The sequence below is a fragment of the Anser brachyrhynchus genome (assembly GCF_964034855.1).
Source record: "Anser brachyrhynchus genome assembly, chromosome: 3".
NCBI lineage: Eukaryota > Metazoa > Chordata > Aves > Anseriformes > Anatidae > Anser > Anser brachyrhynchus.
Genome location: NC_137696.1, coordinates 18,264,372 through 18,277,780, shown reverse-complemented (window position 1 = coordinate 18,277,780; position 13,409 = coordinate 18,264,372). Strand labels below are relative to the sequence as shown.

Genomic DNA, 13,409 nt, shown 5'->3' with positions numbered 1-13,409 from the left:
CTGGAAAGTGAGCTATAAAATAACACAAAGGATGTTAACTCCTACATCCTAAGACCCCAAATATTCAAACATAGAAGTCCAGTAGCTTTTATACGTACTTTTTACTTGAAATGTATGTAAGAGTATAATGTTACTGATAAGATTAACAGCTTTGCAGTAGAATAAACAGATTTGTGGAGCTGTAGTACTCAGAGTACTACATTAGCTTAGGAAGGAACATAATTTTTGTCTTTATATTGTGAAAAAGGTAATCGCAGAAAAGGCTGACAGCACAGCATAATCACATTAATTCACTTAGAGATGGAAAGAAAGAAAGAAAAAGGCGGACCTATGTCTTTAAAAATATTGCACAATTAATGTATTGTGAAAGTGCCATTTCTGTGGGAGTGGGTTAGTTACAGAACATTATAGAACATTAGAACTATAGGACAATATAGAAAATTATGTAGAGGTTCTCATTGTTACTCTTGTTGTTGGAGTACCAAATTTGGACTTAGGAAGGGAGTTCATGTTCTGTTTTAAAACATTACAACTTTGGAAAGCCTGTGCAGTTTAAATGTATCAAAAGCAGATTAGTTGATGGAATTCAAAATCTGTTGGTGAGTAGGGCTTTTGTATCTTGTCCATTAGAACTTGCTGGTTTTTTGCTTTCTGTGCCTGGAAGCCCTCGTGCAGTGACGGTGACCTCAGATCACCTATTTCAGGTTGTTGGTTTTATTTTTTGTAGTGGCTCTCTCATTAGAACTCTTGTACTACAGGGCTGAGGGGAAAGGAAACAGTCAAGGCTCAAATCCTGTATATGCCTGAAGGGCACTGAGGTCCTATTTTCCATTTCTGAGTGCCTGTACTGCCATGCTGTAGGGGGTTTCAAAACACCTGAATGTGTCATTCCTTCCTTTCTGATTGGTGCTGTTCCACTTGAAGATCTGATTATTCTTCCCACTGGATTACTGAAAGAGGAAAAGAAAGCTATTGCTCTGCCCAGTGGTGAGGGAACAGGGGCTTCACTCCCCAGGCAAGTGAATGTTGAGTTGGATTGCAGGTCAAGTCTCCCCTACATCAGGTAAGTGCGTTTGCTGCCAGGTTACAGAGTGCCTGTCACACGCTTCCTCTCTTGATAATAAATATTAAATTATTCCATGCAAAATGGATCCTTTCCGACATGGATGTTCTCAGACTTGCATCTCAAAGCATCCCATAGCTTACAGGTGTGGGTGCACTCTGGAAGGAGGGAGATGTGATTTTCATGTCTGTCTGGGGATGGGGGGTGTTGGACTTTGCTCTCCTGCATCCGAGTGATTACCATGGCTGTCTTTCGTCTTCTGCCTCCTTTGAAAAGGACCGTCTTCTCCACCTGACTTCAGGAAAGCATTAAGAGCTGGAAATCCTAAATGAGACGTATCTAATTCTTTACAGCTCTCCAAAACATTTCCAATTCACTCTTTTCCCTGCTCTGTGTAATAAATAGTGCGTGGAGGCCTTATCTTTCTTACTTAGCACTTCCCGTGCTTTCCATGGGGATATTCAGTGCTACTTAATCCTTTGTTTGACTGTGCACGTAAGAAACAAATGCAGCAAATGACCGTTCTGAGGCCAACATTTCTTATTCAAGAATCAAATGACAAATGAATAATAAGATTACAGCTGAAATAAGCTTTTGATATAAGTAAATAAATAAAATTGGTCATTCTTAGCCCTATTTCTAATGTGAGGAATGCATTGTCATCCTCATCTCCAGCGCAAGCTCTAGTGCAGAAATCATGTACTTAGCCTGTTATTCAGAAAGACAAAACGATCACTTCTCTGTTTTCAGTGTTAAAATCCATTGGAAATTTTGAGTTCTCCTAAAATGAAGAAGAAAAAATAGCCTTTTAACTCATATCTTTCACATCTTTTGCTTTGGAAAGAATACTCTAGGACTACTAAGTGACTTTCTCAAAACTAAATTTGGTGCAAAATCTGCAGAATTCATAGAACTTGCACATTTTTAGATAAGAGGAATGGTGACATTCAAATAAGAAGCTCTGTTGGGTTGATTGCTTTTGATGAGTTGATTTCTATTGGCAAATGTATGTCTCAGCCAAGGTTTTTCTTCAGTTTCCTGAATTGTGTTTTAAGGTCCATTATAATATTAGCTCTTGCCTCTGATCAGGGTGGTCATTGCATTTCCGTGCTGTGTAATTCACACCTTAAGATAACGTGTCTGTTCACATGGCTTAAAAGCAACACTGATATTTGCAAACCACTGTTCTGCATCCCACCACAGGTGGCAGAGGTCTAGCATTCTGTACAGGGCACTGCAGCAAGCATCAGGGAAGGGGAAATTGCCTGAATTTGGCAGCTTTAAAACCTGTGAAGTTGGCCAGCCAGTGACTGTGAGAAGATGACTGGTGAGAAAGCAAGGTGGTGGTTGCAGAAATAAGCAGAAGTCTGGGGTGGGAACCCATAAATAATCAAACGGTGAAAGGGACATTTCTCTTAGCTTTTAGAAACTAAAGCACTGATGTTAGAACTTGCCCTGGGTGAAAAGTGCAGGAGATGGAAAAGAGCAAATCCCCTTGCTGGTTACTAATATCGGTGTGTTTGACTGGGGAGCAGAGGAGATAATTTTAGGGAGGCAAATCACAGTAGAACCTGTATGCATCTCTGCTCTCAAATTTGTTTTTTATACTTTCTATTAGGAGTGAGTGATATGTGATCGGGGGAAGTTAGTCTCTAGAGGGACCCCTCTCACCATTTACAGAGCACTCACAAACCACACAGGCTCACTCAAAGTTTTATGTCTAAATTAAACCACATACAGCACAGGGCAGCGGCGCTGGGAAGGATGCTGGGGGATGACAACAGCTCAACAAGACGCCCAGGTTTCTGAAGGGATGCAATATTGAATTGTTTTTTAATTTATTTCTGTTTAATTTTTCTCCTCATTTTGTTGTTTTTTATCATGTTTTCCTTTGGGTTTCTCTCTGTTTTACAGTTCTTTTGGGCTCTTCTTTTGAGGCTGTGTTTGATGCGTTGGCTTCCCATCCGCTGCTCGTAACCATCTCTGCTATGAGTTGTGAGTGAGCCATCATCATGCTTCTGGGTTTTCATTTTGTTTTGCACTTTTGTTATATATGGAAGTCCAAATTACACCTGATTTTCTTTTCCCTCATGATATGTTTGTTTTTCAGCAGGATCCTGACAGCTACCTAAATGTGCTGCAGAGGCCTAGAGTATTTGGGATTCCGCCTGAGGGGCTGGCAGACATTTGGGCAGTGCCAGAGACTGTGGTTTTGTCACTTTTTGTGGTTTCAGAGGCAAGGGGAGGGGAATTCTCTCATCTGACGTTTTTGACTCTGGATATCTCTATTTATTCATTTCTAACTCCCTACTGGGACAAAATGTGCTGCTGCTGTTAATGATTCTACAGAGTACTGCTGTTTAATGACTCAAAATGCATGTAAAAGATGCAGAATTTGTCTCTACAGAAGAAGTGTAGATGTATCTCCTTGTAAGTCTAACTGCTGGAAGCAGGAAATTCCTAGTAGTCACAAAGATATGTGCTTTTTGATTAATTAAAGCTTCCTTTCGCTTTTCCTTCTTACTCCAACTTTTCCAACAAGTTATTTCAGTCCAAGGTGCATCTCAAAGTGCTTGCTGTGATCTGTGACATTTCCTCCCTCCCCTTAGCACCTTCTCTTCGGTCTGTGCTAACTTTCCTTTCATTTTCTTACTGCTGGAAATTCCTTTCCTGTTTCCATGACAGCTGGGTTAATGATCCCAGATGACAACAGGCCTGCCAGGGGCAAAGGTGCTGGATCTCATGAGATGTTTGCACAGGCTTCTAGAAGGCTGGGGAGGAACCAGTGGTCATGTTCCGTGAGAGTACCACAGGCATAAGAAATGGCAGAAGAAAAGTACTGGCACTCAAATATAAGCTTTTAGAAATGGAGATGAAGAACAGGACCTTCAAAGTAGCAATCTAGAGACCGGTGAGGCAAGAGGAAAAGTTTTGATGTCTAGGTAGGAAGATGGCGTAAGGAGCAGGGATTTGGCATCAGGATGAAATGGGAATACTCTTGAAGTAAGAGGAGCATATACAGGAAAGACAGACTTCATCTGAATCATAAGGAAGACACTGTTGGCCCTTAAAATACAGATGATCATCCATGTTTGAACTGGAGAATGAGAAGAAGCTGATGGGTGCAAGAGAGCACGCAATTGCAGACAATGCATCCACTCTGTACATAATTTTGTTACCAAATTTTGTCTTTGTCTGTGATGTAGTGTACATTGCCAACATATTGAAAGGAATATAATTTTTGCTCTACGGTACTAGTCTAACACATTCTCCCAAGCTAAAACTCATTTTAAACCTTGCTTCTGACACAATGCAATATATTTCATATCTGTCATCTCCCTGACAGCTCTGTGTAATAAATTACTTTTGCTTGTGTGCTAGACACAATCTGAATTCAGGAAGAGACAAGCTTTATCCTGAGTAACATTTTTCGTAGTAACACTGATATGGAAAAAATAAAAAAAATAAAAAAATCACATATGGTTTAAAATTGTACTTCAGCTTGCTAGGTTTTTTCCTTACAGTTTTGGGGATTCAAATCAGTTGGACTATGCATGAGTCCGTAATCTGAAGTTCTTAACTGTTAGAATTTCAGTTCTGTGTCAGGTGGGGACAGGTCTGGACAGCTGTGATGCTTTATCCAGACTATCCTCCACTGCTGGGCGATGCAGTGGTGGGATGAAATTTTTTCATGGGAAGAAATGAAGTATGTAAAGAAATCATCTGACAAATTAATGTTGATGAATTCAGAAGAGAAGTCAATAACAGTTGAGCATACAGCATGAGCTACAGTAACTGCTGAGGCAGGAACTGTTTGGATGAAAAATAAGGTCTCTCCTGCTCTCTACAGTAATGGAAACATTTGATTGCATTGATTAGTGACAGTCAAAAGACGGTCACAATAACTAAATGACAATGACTAATTGCCTTGTGACTGGCAGGGCAGCCAAATACGGCCAAAAGGAGGGAAAACCTTTAGGAGGAGGAAAGCCGTTAACACAGCGTCTGCCTATGTTGTTCGAAGTTCTAAATATCCCGTCAAAATAATTGCATAGTCTTGCTCAATTGCAGTGGTCTCCCTTCACTGAGGCAGTATATCAGAGAGGATTGGAGAGAGAGCCCATTGGATTCAGCTGCGGGGAATGGCTTGATGAACTGGTTCATATTGGCTCTTGTACAGATGCACAGTTAAATGGTGGGTGGGTGTTTGTTTTGTTAATGAAAGAGGAGGGGAATACATCCGCAAACTGCCCAGGAGTTGGTTTCAGAACAGATCTAATTAAAGACCGTAGAGATACTGTGCCACAAATAGTAAGTATTGATCTAAGAAGTGTTTTCAGAGACATTGCCAACCAAAGCAAAACCAAAACGTAGTCCTTGATTCTGTATATACAAATTTATATTTGATACCTGAGGACACTGAAATAGGGAAAAAGCATAAAAGATAAACTCCCCTGGACTGCAAAGACTGAACAATATTTCTTCTGAAAGCCCTACAGATTATACACTAGAATTGTTCATAATATGCTGCTGTTTTATCTCTCATGACAAGTTTCCACACTCATGATGGCAAAGAGGAATGTCCTCTTGTTTTTTAACATGTAGAGGACATTTACGGCGATGGGTGATTCAGCAGATGTGTTCCAGTGGCCAGTATTCTGCTTTTCAGAAACTTACATCAGCAAATTCGGTGGAATACTGAAAAATATTTTTTAGTAATTTGTCAGTAGGCATCTGAAATGTATGCTCTGCGAGGAAAGAGGTGTGTGGTCATGGAAATAATATCTTGACTATTACCTGCTGCTAAATAAGTAGGTGATAGCTCAAGCTGTGGGACTGCAATGTTATATGCTGCATTAAGTACGTGGCATATGCATATGTGTTCTCCGTGTGGAGTGTGACTTTTTGTTTGGAGTCGCTGTAACTTAGGAGCTACACTATATACCGGTCAGATGTGCGTTAGCAGCATAGTTGGTGAACTTGTTTAAAATGCATTGCAAGTTTAAGTCTTTGTAAAAATACTGAAACTCAGAGCAACTTCCCTGTACCCAGAAGGAAGTGACTGAATTGTACGCACTTAAACTGACAGAAGCATGCCCTGGAATAAAAGTACCAAATTTTAGGCTTAGCTCTGAAAATGTAGGCACAGCTGAAACAACAAACATAAATCAACTGACTTAAGTGGGACAATTCACCCAAACAGAGTATTTATTAATATGCTCAGATTTCTGCAAAAGTAGCATATTGATTATCAGTGTTTAGTACTTTGCCCATGCTTGACCTTAAGGTGCCTGGGCCTGAACCTGGTTTTGCCACGTAAATTTTGAAAGCACTGTAGTTAGCCCTGGTGTTTCTAGCTAAGCTGAAAGGATTTGTTGGATGTCGTTATTTAAATGCACATTTTTCAGAACAGAGTAAGTAAGCGTACACGGCCTAACGTCCTTGTGGAGGCAGCAGTGGAAAGATTTGGGGGTGTTGCTGAGCCCCCAGAACAGAGGAAGCCTCCAGCTGTAAGCAATAGTCAAAGAAGGACTGCCTTCTTCTTGAAGGTGCCCTTATCAAGCCTTCACTTTCCGGGAACATGAAGATCAAGAGAATCAGAGCAGGAGAAACTAAAGATACACGGTTTAGAATATACAGGGGAGAAAAAAAAAATAGAAAGAAAAAATAATAAAGCAAGAACCCCGAAAGTCAGAGGATCTTAATTTTTATAAGTCTTCTAGAGGATGTTGACAAGCAATGTCAGCAAATACATATTTTGTCAGCCCTGTGTTAGAGCAAGGGATCCCTGTTTTTGTCACAAGCAGGCTGCCCTCAGGCTTTGCTGATGTTTTTCCTGACTCCATTTTGCACTAGCGCTTCTTTACTAGCTTTTTCCTTGACCTGGTATTTAAAAAGGAAAATATGATCCTGGAAAATGTTCTTATTTCTATGTCTAGACTATTACTGTTCTAACCTATCTCTGTAATCACTTTGCTTTCTGTGTAAAATAAGTTTTTTATGCAAATACAGAATTGGAAAATGCTGTCTATTTAGGTGGCTGCTAGAGCAGATGAAGGCATGAAGAGTTTTTTATGCCTTGGGTCCGTAACAAATAAAAGTGTAGATGAGAAGTTCTCAGCAGTTAGCACATGGGGTTAAATAACCTGCTCTGTCTCTGAGATTTGTCTGTTGTCTCCCTTCAGCCTCGCAACGTTGCTGGTTTTCGAGGAACAGTCCGTTATGCTTCAGTGAACGCACACAAAAACCGAGTGAGTATTTCTGGGTTATAAAGAGTTAACAACAGGGTTATTTCTCCCCGGATAACTGTTCTCAGGTGGAGAGGTTTAAGAGGTGCAAGTTCTAGTTTACAACCTACAGAAATTAATAAATCATACTAATTTCATTAGAAGGTCAAGGCTGTTGACTGTAAAATCATAATTATGATTCAGTTACTGGATCCTCTCTAGGTGGTAAATTTGATAATTGTAATTATTGCATTGTCAGACATGTTTAAGGGGAAAAAAATCCCACTAAAACGGCAATCCGTGTTAAGTGCCAGGCTCCTTGATAATTTCGAGCATAACTTGGATGTGAGTTGCAAAGTGCTGGGTCACCACCTAGAATTTGTGTTCTTAACAGCATGGTCTCAGGTTAAAAGCTACCTAGTTAAAGTCAAGTTTATTTTTCCCTGAAAAGAGGCATTATTTCCACAGTGTCTGGCCTGTTTCATTCTAAACACTTATAGCAGTCTCATCCACCATTTTTTTCAAAATACTTGCATCCTGTGTCAGTAATTCTTCCCATGTAGGCAGTGAAACATAAGTCCTCTGGTTCTGCTACTATGTGCTTGCCAGATGAGAATTATCATCCCTCCTGCCTTATCTCCAGGTTTCTAGCATCCTAAGTGCTGTTGCTTTTTGAGACAAGGTATTTGTAATCGTAAATTGGTATTGTGTATGTTCAGCGTTGGTATCGTATTTCTAATCATTGCACTGTTCTATACATAGCAAAAGCATTCTTGGAGTTCTTGCTTACAGTCTCATCTGATAGACTGGGACAGTAGCTCAGCTATTTGTAAACCTGTAATCAATTGAGCAGGATGCTGTTACCTGAAGAGAGACTGTTTTATTCATCTCTTCCCTTGCCACAAGCACCACAGTCGCATCCCTTTTCCTGGTCCTGGCACTTATTGGACCCTTCCGCAAGCCAATTAAACTCAATCATCTGAAAGAATACTTGCTATACACAAACATATGTCTGTGTGTATGTTTTATACATAGACATATACATTAAATAAATAAATAAATAATAAACTCTGCCACTTTAGTTTTCTGCTTGCAGAGGGTCCTGCAAATCCCTGTGCTGGTGCAAGCTAAGGTATATAATCTTTGTGGTATATAATCTTTGTTGATTCTAATTTTCCTAGTATGTCATGAAAAGTGTTTATATGGAGGGCAATGTTAAATAAAATTCTCCCTAAAGTGGGATTTAAGAAATAAACAGTAACAACAAAAATGTTCTCCAAATAGTTTACTTCAAGCTCCTGAGGGACGTGGTACTTCAGATTCCTTGGATGTGCCAGGGAATTCCTTTCCTACTTACAAAGTACATCTGTAATTAGTGGGACCCAGTGCTCTCTATTTAAAGAGCCTCTTTGTAGCTACCTGTAAATTTCCTACGTTTGAAAATAATATATTTAATGCGAGGAATCTGCTAGAAGCTGAACTTTCAGGAAAGCTATAGCAAAACCAGTTCAGTTCTTGCTGAGAAGAGGTCTGAGATTTGGTAAGCCTCAGACTAGTATATACTCTGCTGTCCCTTAGCAATTGTCTGAATTCAGCTTTATTTAGGATGAGTCTGTAGCATGACTTGTGACATATCAGGAAATTTCAAGTCTTTTTAGGGAAAAAAGTTGCTGGCTGCAAGATGTCATTTATTGCAGAAGGTAGAAAGTGTGATAAAGGGACAGAAGTTGAATGCCATCATGAATTCTTTCTGTTTCCTGGGGGATACTGAGAAACCTAAAGTGTGATTTTTGGAAGAGCTGGATAGTGCCAGCTGTAGCTGGCATCAGCTGAAGGTATATTTAGGCACAAAAAATGCTGTATAACACATGCTATTCTGAGAAATCTTGTTCTAAGATATTGTATGCTGAGCACCGAAAATGAAGTCATGTGTTTTTGACAATTTCAGCCTTAATCCCCATGTTTTAATTTCGTATTTGCTAGACCAGGAAGAGAATGGTATGTGGAGAAGTTACAAATCTGTTAATTGTTTTGGTGCATGACGATGAGAGTTTTAGAAAAGCCCTTGAGTAAATGCTGTCTTGTGAAAAGACACTTTGCTTAAAAACAGTAATAAAAAATACTTTCTACATGCAGGTGCTTTTTTTCTTAATCTAGATCGTTCCATATCCTATTAATAAATGTGCTGTACACTGAGTGAGGGAGAGTCCTATGGAAAATTTGTGTTCTGTTTTAAATATTAAAAAACTCCTATTATATTCACAAGGAAAACAAATGAAGCTATTCAAGTGACTGTATTGACATTGCCCAGTTTAATAACTGCTTGATTTTGCATCTTAAATTTTTAATCTGGCTTATTTGATCGTGTAATGGGAAGTATGACTTCTCTTCCTGCTTTTTAAAATGAGGTAGCTCATCTGGAGAGCACACCTGGACCACTGAGCAGCATGGAACTTTGCTCCTCAGTCTTCGTCTCTCTTTTCTCCAGGAGATGGGTAGACATGATGATCTGTGGTCCCTCTTTTACATGTTGGTGGAGTTTGCAGTTGGTCAGCTTCCATGGCGAAAGATCAAAGATAAGGTAGGAAACCTAGTGTCTGTGCTTAAGACGGGATGCTGTATTTTGTTATTATGACTCTTATTATTCCTCTTTTTGCAGCTCAGTGCTGCTTTTTGCTGAAGTAAAGCTGGAGCCTGTTTTTCATCAGATCTTGCTGCAAGGTGCTAACCTGTTTTTGTGTGCTGTGACGCACAGAGTGGAGCTTGTCTTATTTGGAGTAGATAGATGTTTTCTTATGCACATAGTTAATCATATTGGATCAAGCAACTTTGACTTTGTTCTTGAAAGCAAACACAAAAGTGGAAAAGCTGCATCAGAACTGTCCTTTTGACAAATAAGCAGAGCCCTGAGAAAGGAGGGAGGATAGCGCTTTGCCATGAAAAACAAGCCAAATGGGAACTGCAACAAGAAATTTGAACAGAATCAAGCTAACTGTTCATGTTACATTGGAAGTACTTTGTGCTTGAGAATTAAATCGTGGAAAGAAATATGTTACCTGTGCCAAAGGCTCTGCTGAAGGGACAGCTTCTGAAGAGCGTTTCTGACTCACGATTCTCCTTTGGCATTTGTCTGCAGTGGTCTACCCCGCTGTGCTAGGGACACCAAAACAGCAGAATTGTCTACACACAGTGCTGTGTCTAAGCAGCACCTGTCTTCCCGGACTGTATGGTATTCCAGGAATGATAAGACCGAGGAAGTATGAAAGTGAAGCAATAAAAGAGATTCTTGACTCTGAGGTATTTTCTGTTTTTCAGGAACAAGTTGGCATGATAAAAGAAAAGTATGAACACCGAATGCTGCTAAAACACATGCCTTCAGAGTTCCACCTGTTTCTGGATCATATTGCAAGCCTGGACTACTTCACTAAGCCAGACTATCAGGTAGGAGCCTTTCTTTGTTACCAGCCTGATGCACAGCACTCTGGATTGGCATTTGTTTTTTTCTAATTTTTCCATGCACATGTTCATATCAGGATGATGAATACCTTTTCTAGGACCAGGAGTAAAAGGTTGGACTGTACAGTTTTCATTGTCTCACCCTCTTGCCAACCCTGCCCAAAATAAGCACTTACTCTGAAACAGAAAGCTCTTCCCAAGCAACAGAGTATTTCTGGTTTTCATTAAACCATAAATGTTGCGAGATACTCCAAATGTGGCAGAATTTTAGCACAGCTTGCCAAAGTCTGCAGAGAGCCTGTGCCAACTGCTCAGCAGTGCACACCAATCCTTTTGGTTTCTTGCAGGTTTATGTGGGCCTTAGCTATTAAAACCTTTCTTTAATGTTCATCTTAACATTTTTTTCTTCCATGCATGTATGTGATCAATTACGGTAGTTCAGCTAACACAATATAACTGAAGCAACTTGATTGTTTCCCTTTATCACAGTGCTTTTCTCTCCACATTAAAGCCAAAGCAATGAAAACAACATTTTATGAGCAGATCTGTGCAGTCTTTTGAGTGACTGCTCCTGTTGACAGTGCATCAAATGAGTGGGAGGATGTGGCTTTGTATGTTAGCCACGTACATGTTCAGCATAGCAACCACAACTCATTTAAAAAAAAAAAAAGTTTTTCAGGAAAAAAACACTTTCTGGATAGTACAGTGGAAATGCAGCATTTGCAGCTAAAATGGAGGGCTGGAGAGGGATGAATTGGAGGTGAATTGAAGGAAGAGACTGGAATTTATTTAGTCTGGAGAAGGAAGGACAAGAGGGGATCTAATTGCTGCTTTCTGCTGTCTCAAGGAGGATTGAAGGGAGGATAGAGGCAGACTTCTTGGAGGCATACAGCAAAATGCAGGAAGCACAAGCTGCATCAAGAGAAGTTGTGACTAGAGTTAGGGGCAAAATTCAGAATGAGGTTTGTTATGTGTGGAACAGGTACCTAGAGAAGCTGTGGTATCTCCATCCTTGAAGATTTCCAAAACTTCACTGGACAAGGCCCTGAGGAACTGAATCTGACTTTGTAATTAGCCCTGATTTGACCAGATGGATTAGAAAGCTCCTTTTGAACCTACATCCTCCTATCATTCTATTTCAATATAAAATAATTGTGTCCTAACTGTACTGAAAAGCCGTCTTTGAGATAGAAATGGAAGGAGGTGTTTCCAGACCATTTTAGTGCAGTACAAATCCTGAAAAGCTTTTTCACAGTTGGGGATTTGTCTGAAGCTGTGAATTGTCTCCTTGCCCTCAGTTTCTTGCAGGTGCAGCTCTGGGAAGAAGCATACAAAAGGGAACTCCACAAAAATCTGGCACCAGCAGCTCAGCGCTGCACTCTGATTCTTCTAGCTTGACTGGAGATATATTCCAGCCAGCAAATTCTCCAGAGGTGTCTTTTGTATTCACTTATCTGGATTTATTACTGAGAAAGATTAAAAAATATATCAGATGGCATCTGAATTTGACACCAGTACCAGACCCTCAAAGAAGTTAAGGAAGCAAGGGAAATAAGTCTATTCAGATATGAAGTCATGGTTGGTATAAAATTTGGAATGATAAGATTAGAAATAAGGAAACAAAATAATATATATATGTATGAATGCGATTTAAAGTTGCAGTTTACCTTTTCTTTTCTTAGCTCTTTGTTATATTTCAATTTAAGATATACATACTAGTCACCAGGCGAGGATTAGGATTCTAAATGCTGACCTATCGCTGGACGGGTTTAGTGTTCGATGTTGCTGTTCAGTTCTGGTCAGTCTCCAAGTTCTTCCCTTTGAGAGAAATTATTATGAAAGGGCAGCTGCACTGTTTTGGAAAAGATGTTTTTCTGGCCTAGTAGCATGTCTCCAACAGTGTTGGCTGTGAGAAGATTATAAAAGAATGAACATTCAGTGATGTTTCCCAAGAAAACTCTCAAAGCTTGAGGATCAAAGATCCCTGAGGCTCAAGAGTCTCCTCATCCAAAAATGTCTCCGTATTTCACAGTCCTCAAAGAATTTGTCTACCATGAACTTGTCCTGTCTCATCCTGAACTAATGCAAACCTTTAACGTTTACCATGTCGTGTGACAGAAAGGGTCCACAGCTTAAGTGCTTGCTGCCTGAAGAACCACTTCCTTCTGTTTCTTCTAAACTTACCACCTGCCATCCTTATTTAAGGCATTTTACATCGTGGATATAACTCCCAACACTGGATCTCTACCTCCTCTCCCCCTTCCCAGCTACACACAATCTTGCAGACCTCCACAGTGTTGCTCCACAGTTACTCTACCTTTGATCTTCCTCTGAACCTTTCCAGTTGTACACTTTTGAGGTGGGGAATTGCCAGCATTGCGTGTTCAAGATGTGTATGGCCCACAAGTGATAAACTGCAGTTGTGATGTTCTGTTCCATTCCTAAGCCTTCTAATATTCCATCTGTTTGATCCAGTGTCAATGCAGTTTTGATGGCTCCCATCTCTGTGTACTGAGTTAAGCTTTTCCTTCTTTTGCAGTAACATGAGGTTTTGGTAGAATCCTTCCTCTCACCTCCATCATTTTGAAGTGGGGAATGATACATAAACGCTGCATGTGAGCCTCTGATTACCAAATCACTCTTACTGCTCCCTCCTCCCTCAC

General features: G+C 40.1%; 1 protein-coding gene across 7 annotated transcripts in view; it reads left to right on the top strand.

Annotated features, from left to right (window-relative positions):
• Positions 1–13,409, top strand: part of TTBK1 (tau tubulin kinase 1) — a 108,256-nt gene that overhangs the window by 48,877 nt on the left and 45,970 nt on the right. For 5 of the 7 annotated variants that reach the window (XM_080585845.1, XM_080585844.1, XM_080585842.1 and 2 more), the window contains 3 exons: positions 7,249–7,314; positions 9,779–9,871; positions 10,606–10,731. In XM_080585845.1, the coding sequence (XP_080441971.1) occupies positions 7,249–7,314; positions 9,779–9,871; positions 10,606–10,731 (285 nt within the window). The other 2 variants (XM_080585848.1, XM_080585847.1) reach the window with 2 other exon arrangements.